The sequence below is a fragment of the Centrocercus urophasianus genome, unplaced genomic scaffold, assembly GCF_019232065.1.
Source record: "Centrocercus urophasianus isolate 14NV4802_14NV808 unplaced genomic scaffold, USGS_Curo_1.0 seq_23, whole genome shotgun sequence".
Classification (NCBI taxonomy): Eukaryota; Metazoa; Chordata; class Aves; order Galliformes; family Phasianidae; genus Centrocercus; species Centrocercus urophasianus.
Window position 1 is genome coordinate 11,060,566 of NW_024884789.1, and position 21,542 is coordinate 11,082,107.

A 21,542-nucleotide genomic window follows, 5' to 3' on the forward strand; every position below is an offset into this window, starting at 1 on the left:
TACATCTTTTCTTTTTGTGACTGCTTCCAAAGGGCGCACTCCATTACACGTATTCTTAGCACAGCCCTACTGAACATACTTGTAGACATCTAAACTGCAGAACTGAAAGACCTAAAAAAAGTTCAAAAGCAGAACGGAGAATTGTACACATTTACATGTATTTTTCTTAACTAGCAGAGCTATTCTCTACACAATACTTTTTTTCTTCATGATGCTTCTTACATTTTACTGGCAAGAAAGCACGTAAACAGGCAAAGAAGTAACACTATTTCAGTTGTTATAAGTTCATGTCTATGGAATTCATAACTCAATCATAATTCATTCTCAACTGTAGGACTGTGGACCACAGTGGCACCTTACAATGGCACTTTACCTTTCAACTTCGCAGTCTGCTCTTGAAGACGGTTTTCAAGGTCTAATTTTTGGTTCTCAAGCTCAGAAACTTGCTGTTTAAGATCTGGGATCACCTTCCAGAGGAAAAAAGGACATTTGTGCATCTCAGCACGTTTAGTTTGAAACATCTCCAATAATACCTATGAGATCAGAAGACCTTCAACTGCAAGTAGTTAAAAGACAGGCAGACATACTGAGGGAGTCCTTCTTGCTTGCACAACTTGCCTAACTTTTCCAGAGACATTTGCTGCTGGGCCATTCTTAAAATTGAAATAGTGAGCTAACTAAATGTTTGAACTGACCCAATACTGCCATTTTTACGTTCTGCAGTTAAAAGGGAATTACACAATTAATTTTCCTGGCTCCAATCGCCCTATCTTTTCCTTCACTTTGGGGGAAGAAAACAAAAACACACACTTATACATTATAAAATCATCTTGTAAAAATAATATCATGTTTTTCCTTATGTTTTCAATTTCAGTGATTTTTTTTCTGAAAATATTTCTATAGCTATACTTGACTTTTATATACATCTTGACTTTTAAGCCTTGCCTGTGACTTATTAGCAACTTTACGTGGTTAGCTGCCCTCTGGTGGAGAGCACCGCTAAGCTACACAGACCTATCACCTCTTACATCCCCCAGGCATCTGTTTTTTCACTGACAATCAAATCATAGAACTTTTCAACCTGAGAGAAAAGAGAGGCTTCAGACCAGAAGATGCTAATTTCTATCCTTTGACCACAAGGGGAGAAGAGCATACCTAAACCCTGAACCAGCTCCTCGTCGTGGCTCGGCCTCAGACTGAAGTCAAGCAACCACAGAGCTGCCAACTCACCACCACCACCACCCTCCTCCTACCACAATGCAAAAAAGGAGAGAAAGGAGAGCATAGGAAGAGCACAAGTGAGAAAGCTTGTGGAAAGATAAAATTTATTTAATAGATGAAGGGAAAAAACAAGCCAAAACCAGCAAGCAGAGCAAAGCCAGTTATTCACCCTAAACACCCAGTCATACCAGTACTCAAACAAGAGCCACTTTGGCAGCAAAACAGACTTTGTTTCTTCTTCCCCTACTTTAGTTCTTATAGCTGAGCAAGGCATTACTTGGGAAAAAGTTGGTGTGGATGTGCAACCTCAGGTGGCCACATCTGATTGAGCCTTGCAAAGTCAAGACATGACGCCGAGTTTTTGAGGGCTTTGTGCCACTGACAGTTTTGGATCGCACTGCCAAGTACCTGAAACAATCTTTGCTTGACTACATCTTGATCTTACCAGGTTTTCTGAAGTTAGCCTGCTAACTTCAAGCCGAATTCCATCATTTATGTCATTTTCCTCTCGAAATAGTTTTTGTAGATGATTAATATCTTGGCTAAGATGTTCAACTTTCAAGTTCAAACCTTCAATCTCCTTTTCATAGTTTTCCTTCTGAGATTGGAAGTGACTTTCCAATACTCTTTTAAAAACAAAGGGAAAAATGAAAAATTACAGATGCAGTATGATGTAAGTGCATTAGATCACGTTTAATACAGATGAAAAAAGCACTGTGCTCAACATACAGATATTCCATTACATCACAGAAGCATTAGAAGAGATGGAGGTCATGCATACTGTCTTTGAGGAAATATTTCCCAGACACATACAATATTTATCTCATTGATTAGATTGAGCTACTGAGACAATCATAAAAGATAACGTTTGTTAGGCAGATGTTCAGTATCACACTGTCAAGTTACTCATTGATTGTTCTGTTTATCTTCTAGATCACAGCCTGGAGTTATGAAAACATAGACAATGACTAACCTTGTAGCTTTTTTCAAGCCTTCATAAGCAAACCACAATTCTCCATCTTCATTTAAGTGTTCCAAATCCTCTGTAGACAGCCTAAAACACAAGGCAGTGTCAATAGGAGGCAGGTGAACAAAATGCATTTCTAAATTATCTTTTTTTTTTTTTTTTGAAGGAGAACTATTACCTGCTTCTGACATCTTCAAAATCGTAGCTTTCAAGAAGCTGTTTTGTAACTTCTGACATCTTTTCTGAGGAAAAAAAATAATAAATATATATATAGATTTTATATATATATATATATATATATATATATATATATATATATATATATGACTAAATAAATAAATACATAAATAAAAAATGATCCCAATAACTTTCTCCTCACATTTCAAATCACTTGTAATTATAAAAATCAAACCAACCTCTTCCTGAATCTGTGAGGTTCTTCCCTGTTACTCAGTGCTTATTTACCAGCAGAATACAAGAAGGGACATGGCTGTACTTTGGAACATGGAAGGAGCACTATTTAGGTACACTACCAACATAGCTGGTTTATTTGTACATTGATGTTTGTTGTTTTTTAAACATATCACACTTTCATTGCCAAGTTACTTCTTTCTGTTTCAAATCTAGACAACTGCTACAGTTACACAGATGATTTGTCACCAAATGCTGGCTTACCACACTAAATGATCCAAGTTTGCCATGTAAGATGCATTCTCAGTATTGCACTAAGTGCACAACGGTAGTGCTCAGACCAGGTACCCTTCATCAAAGGGGCCCCAGCTCAGCAAATTATTGATGAGACCGGAGGCCAAAGACAGGCTGAATGAAGGCCAGATGATGTATTCTTTCCATATTTCTGAGACTTTATGAGATATTAAGTTCATGTGAAGTTCAGACCTCCAGTATTGATTTTTAAACACAATATTTGAAATCAGCGATTCTTAAAAAGGATAATACCACAGATCTGGTATTCAGCAACTGCTTCACAAAAACTCACTTGTTTTTTGCTTTGCACCTTGCAAACAAAGCTCTGAACAGAATGACATCACTACAGGATGAGAAAGATACCTGGTTTTCTGGTCAAAGCTAGCCAGTATTTTTTAAAAACCCATCAACTTAAACCAGCCAGTTTACACTGTGCTTGGTAGATTCTCTGAATTACCTAGCACGTAGCTTACCCCTCATCTCTCTCTTCTGTGATTGGGCCTGTTTTTCAACATCCAGTTTTTGCGTCTGCAGCAGTTCAATTTCCTTTTGCAACTCAGGTATTTTCTGAATCAGACAGAAAGTGAATGAGAAGGGCTAAGTAACAGTTAAGTCATAAAGAAAACTATTAATAACAACAAGATCATGAGCCAGAAGACTTTAAATGTCTTCAGAAGTGTCTGGTTTTTTAGGCATCACTGCTAAACAATAATTTGATGCAGTGAAAAATCATGTATTTGCGTCATGGACATGACTCACAGGAAAAAATGTGACTTTACACAAAAACAGTATTTTCACAGTCAGATTATAAACTATATTTATGAGAAACAAACTAAAGAAATTAATGCCTTTGGGGAAAAAGAAGAAAAAAAAAAAAAAGGTCCACACACATAAACATTCAGGCGCAATCAGTTGTATCCTTGAAATTTTTATGTGAACAGTAACTTATATTGAGAAGTACATGAAAAGGATGCAGTATAGTGCTGGATCAAATACAACTTATTAGCTACAATTTCTTCAAAATTGAGGAAACAAAAAAGAAAGAAAATAATCTATAAATAAAACATCTCCATCGCCTACTTGCTTTATCCAGGACAGACTCCAAAATGAAGTGAGTCATGCTTTACCTGCACTTGTTTTGTAAGTTGTCCTACTTCTATTTTCAGGTCATCCTGAATGGCAATCTCTTGCTGCATTTGTTGCTGTAGCTGTGTTTTTTCTTCTCTGAGAACCTTTATTTCTCCCTTGAGCGATTCAATTTCCTTTTCATAGTCTTGTTTCTGACTTTGGAAATTTTTCTCAAGTATCCTAAATGAGACAATGAGGCATTTGGAAGAAATAGAGTGGACTTTGTTTTTCTTTAAACTTGAAGGATGTGCCTCAGCAAAGGACACTCAAAGGAACCGCGACTGCTTGAAAATGCTAGGCTGGGTCATCAGAACCAACCTACAAAATGGATGACAGTGGGATGTGGACGTCCCTGGATTTCTCTACGTTCTATTCAGATTTTTGGACTGAATTCAAGGCAGATGGAACACTCCACTTAAAGGCTAATTCTCTAACTCTTTGAGAGACCACCCACTTGAGCAGCTCTCTGCTATGTTTATGCCCATGTTAAGCACTGAATAAAGACAGAGCAGAAATCCCTATTATTTTCTACTGGCCCCAGCTGGAATGGACTGGCTTCCAATGTAATAGAGCCAGTGAGAAATGCAGGAAAACTAATGAAAAAGTTTGAAGTCAAACTGAAATCAGATGGAACTGAAGTCCCATACAGCTTCCAATCCTCACTAACACTGATTTGTTACACTCTTCAAATTTCTGAGGATGGCATTTATTTGGTACCTAAGGTTCTCTGTCTCGTAAAGAGTTAAACATTTGATCTGATACTGCATATCTGGCATACTGCAAACCATCAGACACACGTAGCTAAACAGCATGATTGTTAACACTCCAAAATAACATTCCAAAGGGAAAAAATGGTTTCTCCTCTATATTTTTTATTCTAAAACACTTAGACGCTGCCTTTCCTTCAAGCTGAATCTAGTATGGTCATCAGCTGCTTTTCTGACCCTGACTGAATACTGAAAATGTATCAGTTCTCAATGACACAAATAAAGCACGAAGAGTCTCAAGCCTTCAATATATTTTCCTGCATCTGACTGACCTGCAAGCATGCACTCATCTTCAACGGTACATAAAGTATGTAAGAACGAGCATCACTGTTCAAGAACACTGATAGACTCATAAACGATGAGTGCATAAATCATAATTACAGCAGGAAAAAGAAAAGCAGAGAAAGAGGAAAAGAAAAAAAAAATGTTGCTTCAAACGAATGAAATTCTGCTTCCGTACATTCTCTGACTTTCTTCTTTTCGTACATCATCGAAAAGTTGCTTCGTGAGGTCATCCATTTTCTCTGTCAAAGAACATTGTGATATTTCAAAGAACTTCATGCAGTGATGAGCATTACTTAAAAAAGCATTATCACAATGAGAAGTTTTAATTTTAATAGCAATTCGTAAGGTGAAACTGTCTAAAATGTCAAGAATACCCCAATAAACTTGGTAAGTAATGCTACAGAACAAAACGCTTCTGAAGCACCAAAATGTGACTGCTCTGAAGTACAGCTGACTTCACATACTGCTTGTTTCCCATGAGGCTGGATTCTTAAAAACAGCTAATTAAAGGAAGACAAAGTGCTGCCCCTGAGACAGGAAAAACAGATAACAGCAAAGCTTTTGTTACTAAAATAACAGATTTAATTTATGACATTAACAACACTTGCACTAAACATTTTCAACTCATTTCATGGAAGAGATGCTTAGCTGCAACTTTCAATTTACTGTAAATTAAGCACTTACATTGTCTTTTATTAGACCAAAACTCATTTTAATTTGCTGACAACCTGATTGTATGACTTGCCCTCATTTCTTTGAGATTCCTTTTAATTATTGTACCTTTCATTTCCTCTGTTTTCTTTTGCAGCTTTACTTCTAAAGTCTCCTTCTGTTCTCGTAACTCTTTAATCTGACTCTCAAGTTTCAATATTTTCTGTACACACAAAAAGCAAGCAAAACGCAGAAGTTAAGAATGGAAGAAGAAATAGGTCACAAGTTCTCACATTTAGGACAAGAACATACAGACTCCCTCCTTCTACATCACCCCCTGCAAAGTGAATTCACTCGGTAACTCTCACAGTCATGCATTTGGTAAATCCAGCAAATCAAAAACAGAACTATAATACAAGCACCACACAAATGTAGGGAAAATTTACCTGTTCACTGTCCTCTTTATATTTTTTCCCTTTCTCCTCGTAAGTTCTCTTTTGAGCAGCTAACTTTTCAAGGTCTGATTCAAGTTTCTGAATTGTATCCAAGTCATTCATATGAGTTGAAGCCAGGTTAGTCAATCGTTCCAGCAAGCCATGATTTTCTTTGCTCTACAACAAGCAAGACAGGTTAAAATAAAACAGGAAACGTAGTACACTGAGACTGTTTAATAGCATTCTGTCTTTACGTATTCCCCTCAAAAATTACTGTGGAAAAAAAAAAACCCACAAAAAAAACCCAGCTCTATAGTTCTATCAGCCAAACTGTGCTTTTTGTGTAGAATTCTTCAGGGGCCATGAGAACCAATTTCAAGCACGTGAGCAATATAATCAGTGCTTTGCTTCTGCCCAGTTACAAAGGAAGCACCTGACCTATTTCTGCTCACCATTCCAGGTTCGTCATGGTTATTTCCATCAGAGATTGTTTCCATCAGTGAGATTAAAGTTACCATCTTAAAGGTAACTGGTATAGCTCTTACAAATAAGCTAGGAAAGAAACTCAAGACAGAACTCCCCAAAGTCACGTTGAACTAGAGCAGTATGCAACACACTTCATTCTAATACAGATAACCTCATGCAGAGATTAGACATTTGTTATGAAACATTAAAGAAGGTTAACTCTTCTCATTAGCACAGCTAACCCAAAATCTCAGTAACGCATGCCTCAAAAATACAAGGAAATCCCAGAAGATTTTTCCTATGTTGGATATAGGAAGAATACAGGTCACCAAGAATTATATCCTTCATATAAATTGTCTTGTCAAATAAACTATTGATACTGTAATTCACATAAGCCTGCAGTCAACACGAGAGCTCAGAATAAAACTGATACAATATTTATTGTAAAATTAGTACAAATCATAAAGTGACTGACGACCCTCACCTGTTCTTCTATCTTCTTCTGCAGCCGCTGAACTCTGTACGAAAGCTGGATGTTCAGCACAAACCGCCGGATGTTCTGAAACCTGCGCCTGGCGAGCCACGCACGGGCGTATTTCTGAAGGATCACAGCCTTGTGTTCTTCAAGCATCTTTGGAAGAAAGCAGGAACATCTGCCTGTAACTATCTGTGGCTCAACTGACATCAGTTATCCATGAAGCTATCCGCATCTCCGTACTCTCAGAAGTACCAACATAGCAAGGTATTCAGACTGTACGCATACCTGAACAACTGCACATCACACTAAGTGATCTGCATCAAGTACAAATCAGACAGCTTAACAGCTAGGAGATTTAGATCTGAGCTACTGCGTGTCAGTGTTATTACAATACACGTACAGAAATAAGTAGAAGAATAACACATGCAGGGAAAAGTAACAGGCATCACTGCCTTTGTCTCCATTTTTCTTGTGGAGTAATTGCCGTTTCCAGTTACTGAAATTGAGTTTTGCAATAGGCTGTACCTTCCGGTATTTCTTCCTTGCTAGAAATCCTCTGGTATAAGCCTGGATTGTTACAGCAGCCACCTGGATGAGCTGGCAAAGCTTACGGACGAGGTAACCTCGGCAGTATTTCTGAATAATTATAGCTGCCCATGTTTGCTTCAGAGCTTGTGCAGTTATGGCTTGCCTTAATTCAAAAGACAAAAACGTTTACTTAGGCCAAATGAGATGTTTTATGCTTATTTCCCTCAGTCAGACAAATCACACACACGAAAACAGTTTGGTTGACAATGAACACCACGTAGGACTACTTCCTTTTAGCAAAACACAGAGGCATCAATCTTACTTACGGAAACTAGTGGAACTAGTCTAGAATAACAAAAGTGAAGCCGTGCCAAGGAGGGGGAGCAACTCACAACCTTTCCTACCTTTTCTCACTAGCCATTATTCTCACGCTGCCCTCCTGAACGTTTCAAAGCCTAGATACAGCTATCTTTCTCCTCCGCCTGCTCTGTGGATGACTGCTACCGTTTCCTGGCTGGATGGAAAAGGCCTCTCAGGAATCTGAGAGACATCTGGAGTCCGCCATAATACTTTCTTCAAACCAGCCAAACAAATGAACATTTTCAAGATAATTAAAATCAAGAGAAAAAAAAAAAAAAAAAAAAAAAAAAAAGCCCACAATTTGGACAAGCTACTTTTTACATAAAAACCACACTTCCAAATTCACGCTGGGCACTTTTGCTAAGTTTGACTTTCCGGACCCCTTCAGGAGCGCCCGAACAACAAGTGAACTGATCAGGCAGAAGCGCAGTACCGCACGGCGCGCTGCCCACGGCAGTACTGCTGGATGGTGACGGCCGCCTGCTTCATGCGCAGGAACCTGCGGCGCTGCAGCCAGCCCCGAACGCTCTTCTGGATCACGATGCAGGCGTGTCTCAGTTTGTCTGAGCGCAGTTTCTCTAAGTAAGCAACTTGTCCTGCTCTGAAGAAAATTTTCGTTCTCCCAAACTGATACTGGTTAGGATCCTGAAAAATAACACAGCAGATTTACTGCGTTTTTGTTTTTCAAGGCAAGACACTCTGTTCCTTTTATGAAGTGTCACTTTAGCCAACCCATTCTGGAATGACACCATCTTGCCAAATAAGCATATCTTCTCTGTTTTCACTATAGACAGGCTATGTGGCAAGGGGAGAAATCCAATACACAGGAAAGAAACAGAATACAAAATATCTAAATATCCAAACTCAGACTCCAATGGCCTCAGATTAAAAGGAGGATCATGGATTTATCACCATGAAAGCAACGTCCTTTGACTGAATGCAGTTCCTTGAGCTCAACACTACCCTATAGCACACATTTAGTCTTGAATCGGTGAACTGTGAGAGCAAAAACTCACAGAAGAAATAACTTTTAAAGTCAGGCTCTCTGGCAAGTGAGCACACAAAGCACACAGAGGTTAAATCATCTGCCTCTGAACACATCATGACTCAGCATCACAACAAAAGGTTACTGACTTACAAGCCTATGTTTGACAAACTAAACCAGGAAAGACAGCAATAAGGGAAACGTTATCTTTCCTACTTCAGGAGCAGGATACTACTCTTGGGAAAAGGGCCTTTTCATTAATAACATGGTATATGACACACAGCGGATCAGTGCATATGTGTCAGTGCAATGGATCAGTGCAGTGTGCACCAACCTGGATAAGCCGCTGCAAAACAATCTTGCAGATCTGTTTCTTATCGTTGAAAGAGAGCTCCTGCTGTGTCATAAGGATGCTGTAGCGGCTGAAAAACTCAATGTAAGTCCATCTGAAAAATTGAAAGTTAGCAAATGCAATTCTTTAAAAAATGAAATACATTTTTTTGAGATATGGAGACCTGCTGTCAATCCCTACCTGGACGGATAGCTCTGTGCACTAATTCGAATGGTTTCCAAAACACCACATGCTCGCAGCTGCTGAGCCACCCTTTTTGAATCAAACCTAAAAAAGCAGAGTTATACTTTATATTCGTGCTAGGCTTGGCACACTGTAATAACTAACAATTCTACTAACTGGATTTCTATTTCTGCTCATAGGACAAAGGGCTCCCTGTATTTTGTACGGTATCTTACTTGTTTGCTTTTTTCAGGGCTTAAGAGGGAGTATTGAAGTTTTCTTCCTCAAAAAAGAGGAAGAACGTCCTTATTTCTGTCTTATGATAAGTCCTTTTCCTTTCTATGTTAAGCATGACTGTTCCCATCACCAGGAGGCAAAGGATCATGCCGAGGTGCAGAACATACACAGAAAAATAAATTTCCTCAGCAGTCTATTGGGAAGTAACCCTCTCTAGGTACTCATCAGCACACCAATTATAAATAAGATTGGTGTCTATAGATCTTGGTTCAAGATTGACAACAAAAGGCATGGAAAGAGCATTTCCAACTCTGGACCAAGGTGCACAAAGCACTGTGCTACAGAATCAATCCATTATCATCAAAGAGATTTCCGTGACTCACAGTTAGTGGCACTGCTCTTTCCATGCTTTTTTAGTCTAATTCAGACATAGCTTTATATTACCCAAGCTATTTTCCATCTTATTGCTATTACACAAAACAATCAGGTTTCAGTACAGGGACAGTGAAACTGTGACACGCATCAGGTATTTTTCACAGAGAGATTTTCTCCAATTCCATGAAAATGAGCTTATCTTACTAAAAATTAATTTAGAAACACAAAAACGTGGTCTCTTCCTTCCTGCTCAGATATGTAGAATATACATGGCAGGTATTTCACTTGTCAGCACGTTACATTCCAACTAAAAGTTGTACACCTGAAACAAGAGAGCTAGTTTGTGTTCGCCCACAGAAACCAACAGCTGCAGCAAGGTCAGCTCCCACTTACAGTTATTGGTTATCAGGTTGAACACAGGAGTTATGCAAACACAGCTATCTAGCATGCAAGACTGTATTATAACATTAAAGTAAAATAAACGTGTGTGAAAAGGCCAAAAGTTACGTTCGGTGCTGCTCAGACCTTCTCTGACTTATAAATATTTCTGCAGACAAAAGGGAAACTCAAAAAATCGCAGTGGCTGTTACTCTCCAAATCTGTTACTCTCCTATCTTGAAAGGCAAAATCCATGCTCTACACGAAGCTGCTCAATAACAGGTAGCTAATGTGAAACACAAAAGTACTTCCATTTTACAGACAAGACAAAAGCTCAGCAAGCACCACACTTACTCAAAAGGCTGCTTCTCATCGTTCGGCTTTATGCATCGCACGTAGTGAGGGGTGGTGGCGTTAAGGGTCTCCATGAGTAGAGACAAAGAACTCCGAAACTGGAAAAGATCAGACAACAGTTTTGCTGCTGAGATGTTTACAGCTAAGTCAGTCTAATCTTAAGTTCTTTAATTCTTTGCTAGGTTTCGGATGGGCACCGAGAGATTTTCTTAAGGTTTCAATCTCAAACACGAGAAACTTCATGTCCTATTCTGCACCCAATTTTCTCCTACTTTGAAATTAAACTCATACTCAGAGAACAGCATTGTCACTGAGTTTTGTACTGGAAATCAGATGCTTCCCAATGAACAGCAGAATACAGTACTTAGTCTCAGACTACCCTGAAAGTAGGAGCATCACAGAGCAGCATTGTACACACAGTACCTTACTGCCAACTGTCATCCGGAGCTGCTTGTTGGGTGACTTGAGGACAGGTCTTGCAGATTTGATGCTTATAGTTGAACTGAAAGGCGAAATGGGTGCTGGATTGTCTTGAAAAAAGCTTGCACACAGATGAAACTAGAAGCATGGTAAAACAATCACATTGAGCCACAAAACAAGAGCAATCAAAGAAACACTGCAACAATCCTAAACCTGCTACGGAGCGCCTATGCACTTCACAGATAGAACTTGACAATTGTGAAGCATGCCTGCAAAGGCCATTTCAAAGTAAGCAAACTTGAACAGAAACTAAGAATTAAACATATGAAAGCTTTTATCCTCACGCTATTTAATTCAAATTACGAATATGAGTTTTAGTCAGATTAAGTTAATTTCTTAATAGCAAATCTAGAACATGAAAGGAGCAGGGCCTGCAAGCAGGTGGGAAGAGACAAGCCCACATAAGACAGGTGAGGTTTTCTCTGCCCTGGCATTTCCTTAATCCCTTCTGAAAAACAAACGAAGGCAGCTGTTAATGCTAAGCCACCTATCAAAGCCATGCAGAGACTATGAAAACAAAACCCTGCAGTTTAGTGAACTGTTCAGTTTCAGGGATTCCAAAACGCTATCCAGGGGAAGATAATATAAACCCACAGTAATGTAACTAGCAAATGACTGTGATTTTGATGTTCAATATATGCATCTGAAGAATATTCATTACAAATTAAGATGTAAATTAATCGATCCAACCTATGAAGAGCATATATCCTATCCTTAGTACAGATCTTAAAATCAGATCTGAATTAATTCTGCTGACTTCACATACACAGAAAATTAATCATGACTGATTGAACACAAACCTTGCTCTCTTTCAAAATTTCCATCAAAACTTCATACACCGTATCCCTGTTTTTTTCCAGAAATCCTTCACACTTATATTCTACCTGTGCAAAGGCATGAAATCATGAACACCAGCAACACATGAACATGGTGGCATTACCAGTAAATGAACAGCAATAAGCACTAAAGGAAGATTACCCAGCAGTTTCAAAAAGGTGTGGTTAATATTTCCGCTGCAAAGTAGTTCCTTTTCTGCATGAGATTCTGCTAGAAGCAGGGTGCAATAAAGCTGGTCTCTTTACAGTTTACCTTATCAGCAAAGTGTTGAATGATGAAAGACGTGTTTGACATCCTCGGCTTTTCAAAGAGCGTGTTTTTGTTGACAAAATTATTATATAGCTTTTGAAGCCAGTTCTCATCTGTTCCATGGGGCAACTGTAAAAAAGAGAAGGGAGACACATTTACAAAGTCCAGTCCAAAGAGTTTTCCAAGCAATGGGATCTCAGAGCATTTCTGCTTAAACTGCTCTAGTGCCCCATTGACCACATGGTAAAGAAACTGAGCTGCTGAGTCAGCTTGTAGCTAAGAACCTTCTGTTAGGCTCTTAGCATACAACGAAAGTCACCAAACAGAGGACAAACGTTCATATTCTTTTGTGATTTTTATATGAGTTCATAAATGCAATCATTTTCACATTACCAAGCACTCTTCATCCAAAAGCTCTAAAATTCCCATTTTAGCTTCAATAAGGTCAATGACAGGTTGGTTGTCATAGAAATCTATTAAAGTCCACGGGATATCTTCCTTCATATATTCTTCTTGTTCAAGTTTAAAGACATGCTAGATATATGAAAATTATGAAAACATAAGGTTAGAATTAAGGAAACAATACATAAAATACCTCTTTTTTTTCCTTATTACTGGATAGTCGTTAGGCAGAAATAGCCATTGCTCAAATACAAATATCCAAATGGTAAATGCAACTGATAATCTCAAAACTGAAGCAAAATAAGACAATGAACAATAACACGATAACACACACAAAAAAAAGGTAAAAATAAATGAACGTATGAACATACCAGGTTAAACTGCTGCTGTAGTTTTTCATTGGCATAATTGATGCAAAATTGTTCAAAACTGTTCACATCAAATGTTTCAAAGCTGAGATGTAAAAAAAAAAAAAAAAAAAAAAAAAAAAAAGACAAAGCAATGCAATTGTATTGAAAACAAAAAGCCTTCAGATTCAAATACAGATTGCAATAACCTGGTAAGAGTTCAGAACCAATCTAATCATTCTATGAAAATTTAATAGCCATAATCTTAATGAAGGCTGCTAAGGGATTTCAAGATTTCCCTAGAACATAAAGTTATTGAAGATGACAGAGCTAAAAAAAATAAAAATCCAGAGTTAAATCTCAAAGAATTAAATCAAAATTTAAATTTAAACCTCACTCATGTGAGATGCTAATATTTGTATTTGCTGAACATTCCTATTACTGTGGATGCAAAAGAACTCACGACTGCTATCTTTCAGTAGGTGAAACACTGCAGATTTATTAGCAGCACAAATTAAGAAGTGCCCACAACCCCATGGAAAACGAACTGTGTTCAAGTTATAGAAGGATTATAGAAGGATTCTGACTTTACAGAAGCTTAACTAATCTAATAAATTTGTTTCCAGAAACATCCTTACCCATAAATATCCAGAACACCAATGAAAGTATGTTGCTTGCCAGAGTACTGCAAAGCTTGATTAATTCTTTCCACAATAAAGTCAAACAAATGAGAGTAGATCTTCTTTGCCAAAGCATCCCTTGCATTAAGAGCCTGAGGTTTTGTCATTGGCTTTATTACAGTCTCTGAAGTAGTGATAATCTTCCGGTGGCACAACCACTGTGCCATTTTGTCACTGTTTAATTCCAGAAGCTCACAGAATATATTGAGATGATTGTCTTCCAGCTTTACAGAAGATAACAAATATTATTACATTTAATGCCTCAAACGTCTAAACAGGGAAATCCTGGCACTACTGACATCAAGATACAGGTTTTATTTTCTGTTCACTTAGCCTGGCAAAACACTGAGAAGCGTTAAACCAAGTGACAGTGGATGGAGCTAATGACATAGGAAATAGAACCTTAGGCTGGATGAGGTGCACTGGACACAGACATTGTAAGAATAAGTTACTCTATGTTTAGATGTCATTCCTTTTTGGTTAGCACAGTCTGCTGGGACACATTCCAAGCTGTTGTGACAATGTTGTTTCCTTTACCCTGCAAGTAGTCCCCAAAGGCTCTATCAACAACAGCAAGGTAGAAGTAGGTATCACACGAATACTCACTTCGTACACATACAAAGATAGATAAATCTCCCAAGTTCAGTATACCAGATCTAGTGCCGCTCTGAGCCCCAGAATTGAGAAAAACATTGCTAAAGGCCTTTTGGCACAGAGTAGAAAAGAAAACGCTAGTATCTCAGTGAGTTAATTCCTTACATTGACGGATGACCTCTCATCTCCAACTGCTGTTATTTCCAAGTTGCCTAAGTGCAGGATTGCTGCCAGCGTTTTAAAAACATCCATCTGAAAATCCTCTTTCAGACCTAAAAAAAAAAATCAATTCCTGATTATTTTAAATATTCAAACACAGTAGAATGAATTAAAATAGCACAATGCTGGATTACTTGCTTTGTTGTGCAGTCAGTAGGTATATAGCATCCCTGCAGACTACTGTGAAAAGCTTTGGTTCAGCCTGTCTGATTCAGTAAGAGATTAGACATAAATTCCTGTATGCCCACCAGTGCCAGCTAGTCTCATATGGTCTTCACATAAGCCACGTTAGTGCTAAGGAAGCTTCTAATTCTATTTCTTTTGCAGTATGTCAGCTCAGTGGCCAAGCGGACCTCAGCCCTTAGTGCTTTTGATGATTAACAATGAATACCAAATGGCTAGCAGTCACTTGTACTTGCCTAGTGCTTTTAAAGCAGGCTAACAGTGTAAAGGACAGGCTATTAAGGGGGAAAAAATTAGTAATAATGACAAAAAATATTAACATGTGAGATATAATCCACCTTTGTTCATTTCAGAAAAAGAACGTATATATAGAGAGTAGGTATCCTCAAGAGGTTACCCAGTAAGGCAAATGTCTTCTGAGTCTCAATCATATTTGCTCTGTCATCAACTCCTTCAATAGTTGTACTGCCACCCATTCTCGTGTAGTTAAATTCTTCTGCGCTTCCTAGAGGTAAAAGCAAAACTCATAATGCTGGAAAATTCAAGACTAGGGAAAGCCACTTGTTAAAGGCTTGTAACACTAGAAAATTGACGGTGCTATCCAATGCAGTGAGCTGGAGGTCCCCTTCTTTGGAGAGAAATCCATGTGCACAACTCAGTTTAATTGACACAAACTAGCATTCCTAATTCCTAGCAATCTCAGTAGTTGATCCAACAAGCAAACAGGAATGAAGACGTGAAGATGAAGTGTATAGCCAACATTTCATTCTCCCAGGTGGCATTAAAGCTTCTCCCTGGGTAAATGAATCAAGCCCCCACATTGTCATAACAGCACCTGCCACCACAAAAAATACTAGAACAATATTTTCAAAGGCACTTGATAATGCAGCATTCAAGTTCCAAGTGATTTGCTACCACGTTTAATACAAGCAGACTTACTAGCTGCATCTAGTTGTAAGTCTGTGAGATTTATGATACAAAGCACTTGAAGTGCTAGCTTTGGAAAATGAAGTTTTTGATATAATACACTGCAAAGGGGAAGAGGAGCTCATTTTCCTGAGACCTACCCAACTTAAGATGCTTGAATTCAGGTTGCATAGCAGATGCGCAGAGCTGATAAAATATATGGTAATTTCTCTCATTCTCTGACTGCAAATGAAAACAAAACAAAGCATTACAGAAGAAAAGCATTCGATACTGAACTGCTGTAAAACGATGGCAATACAAGAAGGCTAAACACAACCACAACACAAAGCAAAGAAATTGCCCCAAATTCAAATATCACACTTTCGACTTCAGCAAGAGTTCTGAAAGCGATACATTCAAGTATACTATTTTTCCATGACCATTTGCTGAGCTGTTAATACGATTCCTTCTGCCTGAAAAACCACCTACTAATAAGAACTGAAAACAGCAGGAAGAGCAGCTTAGTCCAGCTGCAGCACCGCCCTGCAGCCATTCACAAAACGCTGTGAACCACCATTCAGGGAGAAGATTCAAAGAAGGATTTTTCATAGTACTTAAAAACTACAGTACTACTAAAATACTGCTAAAATGTTACAAAGGCAGCTTCATAAAATTAATGCTTTCCTGAGTAGATTATCCTGATTGTGCTCTGACACTGCAATGGGTCACACATGATAAGCCCTGGCCTTATAAATTTTCAGCCAGCTTTGACCACAGAATGGCTGTGCTCCACGAACTCTGCCTCTTTCCAGACACAACTGGCACATGCCATTATTGTGACTGAAATTCAGAGATTCTGCAAATACTTCTGGCACTGCCACAGGGAATTGCTCCTGAAATATGTCCTCCACTCAGCATAAGGAAGCATACGGAACAAATCACTTTCCTGCTTTAAACGAGGTTAGCTCCTATGAAAAAAGAAATCATGTGCTTATTAGACATACTATGTAAAACTTCACATATCTATTTTATCTTTTCATATTTTCTATATGAAACCAGCAGAGCCAAAAGATTAGTAGCTACATTCACACTGAGTCTCCTCATTTTGCCCACCTGGAAGACAACTCTGGATTTCTCCAGCAGGTACGTCCTCATGTTGGCTCCAATGATTCGGTAACTTGGATCAAAACTGATTTCAGTGTATTTTCCAAACCGACTGCTGTTATCATTCCGTGTGGTTTTTGCATTGCCAACAGCCTACAAAATTATCAACTTGCACAGTCTGTTTTACCCATCTATTTCATTAAAATAAATTTCTCAAAACGTGACCCAACCGCAAGTTGCTAAAATCCTCAAGAATCAATCTCAGCATTCGGCCGTGAGATTTGGGTTTTACGGCCCAAGTTTGAAAATAAGTCTCAAAGGATATAATGGTATGTAAAGATAGAGAATTAGAAACATATCCCCCCACTTGAGCCATTTTCTACTCCAACTAATAAAAACAAGTTGTTCAATGTTTTTGTGCTATCATCTATTTAACAGGATGTGGTCAGGTCAAACTTTTGCATCCCAGTGCCTGCAGAGGGCTGCTGGCAAATTGGGCAGAACATCAGTGCTCCTGGCCCGACCATCTCTTCCCATCAGGAACATTCAAAGGCTCAATTTCTAACGTAGATATCTGAGTCAGCTACTAAAGAGCCCCCATGATTTCAAACAGAGATGCTGAGCAGCTCTTGGAATCCTCTCCTCAGTAAGTACAGATTTGACAGCTGCTCTCTGAAGTTTACCTCAGTTATCGGATTGGATGCCAAAACTTTATCCTCCACATGTGCATTGCTGCTCGACTTACTCACGGTGGCAAAGTACCTCATAGTGTATCTTGCAGACACAGTCTTTCCAGCTCCCGATTCTCCACTGACTATAATAGATTGATTCTTGCTATTTCTAAAACCAAATAATCAGAGACTTTAAAGCAGAAGTGTTTAAAATGCATGTAAATATATGCAAATATATGAAAGAGTTAAACATATGAAACAAAGGTATGAAAACACAACTGCGGTCCACTCATACGAGTTCCATCTTTCATCTGCTCCTCTGTTTCACACCTCTTTGGCTGTAATCTCTAGGCCAATGTCACTGCTACTCACACAGCTATGACAGTTTTAGCTCTTGTCAGCAATGAAAATGGTTCCAAGTTATAGAAATCAAAGAATCATGGAATTGCCTGCATTGGAAGGGACCTCAAAGATCATTTAGTTCCAACTCCAAGTTCCTCAGCTGGTGGAGGAATTATTCCTTCTCTAATTTAGTTAAGTTACGCATTCAGAGATATTCACAATAGCCAGTGGCACACATACAGTTAACCCAAATTACAATTAACTGGCTGCTACTTGACTAAGTGTTATTTATAGAAGTAAAACAGCACACTGAACCTTGCCATTTGCTTGTATGCCTCTTCTGCCACAGCAAATATATGAGGATCCATGTCCCCCATGTTTTGCCCACTATACGCATGGATAATAGCATCTCCATATATTGGCAACTGCTTGTAGGGATTTATTGCAACCAAAATTATTCCTGCAACCAAGTGCACAAAACAAAAGGAAAACACAGATTAGTGCAGTGAAAAGTGGTAGCAATGATTACAATATTTTCTAAACCCAGTATAATATTCTGATCAACAAACGACTGTACACTCATACAAATCTCCACTGAACGAATTAAAAGGCACTTGAGGAAAACGGTACTCACATCATACTGCAAACTAACCATAGAATGATTTGGGTTGGAAGGAACCTTAAAGACAGTTCCAACCTGCGGAGCTGGGCTGCCACCCAGTAGGTCAGGTAAGCCAATATTACTGTGCTTTTTTAAGCCTTGCAGTTGACTCTGCTTACCACTGTAGGTGTAGATGAGCCGAGACTCCACGAAACGGACTTTAAGATTGTGCAGAACAGCGGGTTCGTGGAGGTAGCTGAGTGCTGTCAGGTCGTTTTCACCAACAAGGATGTCAGGATTTCTCAGAGGTGGCAAAGCAGATGGATCAACAGGGTAATTGAGCTCCTGCAAGCAGAAAGGACTGGAAATGGCACAACATTCATCGCTTGCTTATGTGCAAATGGATCTGGTATCTCTATATGTAGGTACAGGATTGATGGAGCACTGTCTGATCTTTTCTTCCATCAGTTCCATACATCTCACTGAACATAAGGTGCAGAGGGTCATGAAAGTAAGACGGTGATTTTGTTGTTTTTTTATTATTAAAAATGCACACCACTTTTCTTTAATATTTGGGTTTACAGAAAAACAGTGCAGAAATACAGATGTCCTGTATCGAAATACTACATCAGTACAGGACACAGAGACCAAAAGTAAGAGTTCTTCCATAAAGCAATAACTTTAGGGGAAAGAAAGTCAGCAGCTGCCTCTGTGAGATGAATTATTCTTGCCTTGCTCTTCTGATTTACTTCAAGAATGAGTTTTTACTTGTTTCCAAAGTCATCTTTCTACTGCAATATCAGTCTTATATACTAATGTGACAGAGGCAGCAGGACTGCAGATATTTTTAGGCAATAGATATTTACAGTACAGCTTTCTGAATGATTAAATTCTGGCCACTGCACAGCTGGCACAAAGGGAAGTAGGAACAATTCATATAGACCTGGTGCACCCTATGTTTCTACACAGCAAATCCCACAGCAATTAAGGCTGCTCTCCTTACAGTTCCATCTTCTAATTGCACATGGAGAAAACGGTCTCCTGCTTTGTAGTCTTTTGTGATTTCTGCAGACTGCCAGACTTCTTCGCTATCGGGAATCCAAACCCTGTTGTACTGAAAGAGAAAAACAAGACAGCAGCCAGCTCAGCTATTGCTGTAGCACCAGACTACAAAAAGGCAGTTTTCAAGCAAGAGCAGCCTAAATGGTGCCATGGACGCCAGGACTCTGTGGGATCACACTTTGTTCTGACCATTTCCCTGGGGTATACCACTGTGCTTTACTTATTCTTTGTGAAAGAGAAAAGAGAAAACAGAGAGTGAGAGAACAGAGTCAATCTCACAGGTATTCATTCTACTCCTCTTTGGCATCTACATCTCCAGGGATGGGGCACTCACAGCCTGTGCCTCCAGCTCACCACCTCTCATTGAAAACTTTCCCTGGAACATGTAACCCAAATCTCCCCCCTTTTAATTTAAATCTATTTCCCCTTATCCCACCACTATCTACCCGCGTAAAAAGTTCATTTCCCTCCTGCCTACAAGCTCCCTTTAAGTATTGGAAGGCCGATATGGGGTCGCTGAACACGGCTGAACAAACCCTGCTTCCTCAGCTGGTCTTCATAGGAGAGGTGCTTACTGATGGACAAGCTGATCTCTGCGTCATTCCTGCACAGTCCTGACTTTTAAAGGCACATACGTACCTATCCACAGCTGTTACACAGAATTCTTTGCTGCCATTTCACGCATCAAGAACACCGGAACCAAAGACCCTCAGCAGATCAGGGCACGTTTACGAGTCAGCGAACGGACCGCAGCGGGTCACAGCCGACGACGACAAGCAGGTCAGAGCAGCACCGATCCATCGCGAACCGCCCCGCGGTGGAGGCAGGAGCCTCCATTGGCAAACAGGCAGAGCGGCGCTGCCCCGCAGGTAAACGCTGCATTCCCACACCGCCCCGCATCGCCCCGCTCCCCCAGTACGGCCGTCCGCAGCGGGGCTCGCGCGGCACAGCGAAAGGCAAAGCGGGGCTGGGACGGCACTCGGATGGGCGATAGGAGAGAGGAGGTCGACGGAGCTGCGATTCGCCCCTTGTTTGTTATTCGGAGTTAAGCAAACAGCTCCACCCCACAACGCCGCGCCGCCGACGACGTGAAAAGTGGGAAGCGCTGCCCCAGCCGCGCTAAGGAGGAAGGGCGCTAGATTAACCCCCAAACCCGCACAGCCACGCTCAGAAAACACACGTTGAAGCAGCGAGAAGGAGAAGCGGGGTCCCCCGGCACCGCACGGGGACCCGAAGCTGCTCCGCCTCCGCTTCGGCCAACTTTATCGCTACCTGACATGGCTGCACGAGCCGCCCCCGGCAGCTCCTCTCGGCCGCCCCCCCTCGGGCCGCCCCCCTCGCAGTGCCCCTCTCACCTGTGTGTACAGCTCGGCCAGCGCCATGGGCGCAGCTTTGCCGGGACGGCCGACCGCTCCTCCGCCCGCCCCGGGCCGCGCCGTCCGGATCCCCGCCCTGCCCCGGGGAGGAGCGCGCCCCGAGGCTGCCACGCCGCTCACCTGGCCGAGCTCGGGCTCACCGATAGCTCCCGCAGCGGTCGCCGTGTGTTAAGGCATCCTTAAACGCGTGTGTGTTGGGCGGTACGGGGAACGCAGGTGTGTGATTTCAGGGGGAACGGGTAAGCTCGGTGATGACATGCGGGCGCTGTGCCTCGAGGTCTCCTGGAGTAGAGCTTGAAGAGCTGAGGAGGAATGCCCGCACAGCAGCCCGCCCCTCCGGAATAAGGAAAACCAACGAGAACAAGAATCAGCTCGCTATAAAACGCCACCAAGGATTACTCTAGGATTAGAAAATAGAACGAATAGGTTCGTATGCAGGTAGTGTATGCAAATGTTATTTACGAGAAGGAGGATTTGAATAAGTACAGCACTTGGTTTGGGCTGATGATTGCTGCCTCTCCTCCTTGAAGGCTCTCCGGGAGCTCCGGGCAGCCGGCAGGAGGCACAGCTGCAACCCCCAGCAAGGGCTGAGCACCGAGCAGAATCGCAGAGTGGCCGGGGTTGGAAGGGACCTCAAGGATCGTGAATCTCCAACCC

General features: G+C 40.5%; 1 protein-coding gene across 4 annotated transcripts in view; it reads right to left on the reverse strand.

The window, feature by feature from the left end:
• Nucleotides 1-20,931, reverse strand: part of MYO5C (myosin VC) — a 30,623-nt gene extending 9,692 nt beyond the window's left edge. For 2 of the 4 annotated variants that reach the window (XM_042824109.1, XM_042824112.1), the window contains exons 1-30: nt 20,865-20,931; nt 19,451-19,561; nt 18,627-18,792; nt 18,162-18,306; nt 17,517-17,673; nt 16,843-16,986; nt 15,891-15,972; nt 15,221-15,328; nt 14,587-14,693; nt 13,786-14,051; nt 13,172-13,253; nt 12,792-12,932; nt 12,402-12,527; nt 12,113-12,196; nt 11,256-11,390; nt 10,833-10,930; nt 9,507-9,593; nt 9,309-9,420; nt 8,423-8,634; nt 7,627-7,792; nt 7,108-7,254; nt 6,171-6,335; nt 5,854-5,947; nt 5,249-5,312; nt 4,021-4,201; nt 3,367-3,460; nt 2,367-2,430; nt 2,195-2,275; nt 1,667-1,847; nt 374-467 (exon numbers count right to left, since the gene is read on the reverse strand). In XM_042824109.1, the coding sequence (XP_042680043.1) occupies nt 374-467; nt 1,667-1,847; nt 2,195-2,275; nt 2,367-2,430; nt 3,367-3,460; nt 4,021-4,201; nt 5,249-5,312; nt 5,854-5,947; nt 6,171-6,335; nt 7,108-7,254; nt 7,627-7,792; nt 8,423-8,634; nt 9,309-9,420; nt 9,507-9,593; nt 10,833-10,930; nt 11,256-11,390; nt 12,113-12,196; nt 12,402-12,527; nt 12,792-12,932; nt 13,172-13,253; nt 13,786-14,051; nt 14,587-14,693; nt 15,221-15,328; nt 15,891-15,972; nt 16,843-16,986; nt 17,517-17,673; nt 18,162-18,306; nt 18,627-18,792; nt 19,451-19,561; nt 20,865-20,891 (3,721 nt within the window). In that variant the 5' untranslated portion in view covers nt 20,892-20,931. The remainder of the gene's footprint in view (nt 1-373; nt 468-1,666; nt 1,848-2,194; nt 2,276-2,366; nt 2,431-3,366; nt 3,461-4,020; nt 4,202-5,248; nt 5,313-5,853; nt 5,948-6,170; nt 6,336-7,107; nt 7,255-7,626; nt 7,793-8,422; nt 8,635-9,308; nt 9,421-9,506; nt 9,594-10,832; nt 10,931-11,255; nt 11,391-12,112; nt 12,197-12,401; nt 12,528-12,791; nt 12,933-13,171; nt 13,254-13,785; nt 14,052-14,586; nt 14,694-15,220; nt 15,329-15,890; nt 15,973-16,842; nt 16,987-17,516; nt 17,674-18,161; nt 18,307-18,626; nt 18,793-19,450; nt 19,562-20,864) is intronic. The other 2 variants (XM_042824110.1, XM_042824111.1) reach the window with 2 other exon arrangements.
• Nucleotides 20,932-21,542: the final 611 nt, after the last annotated feature.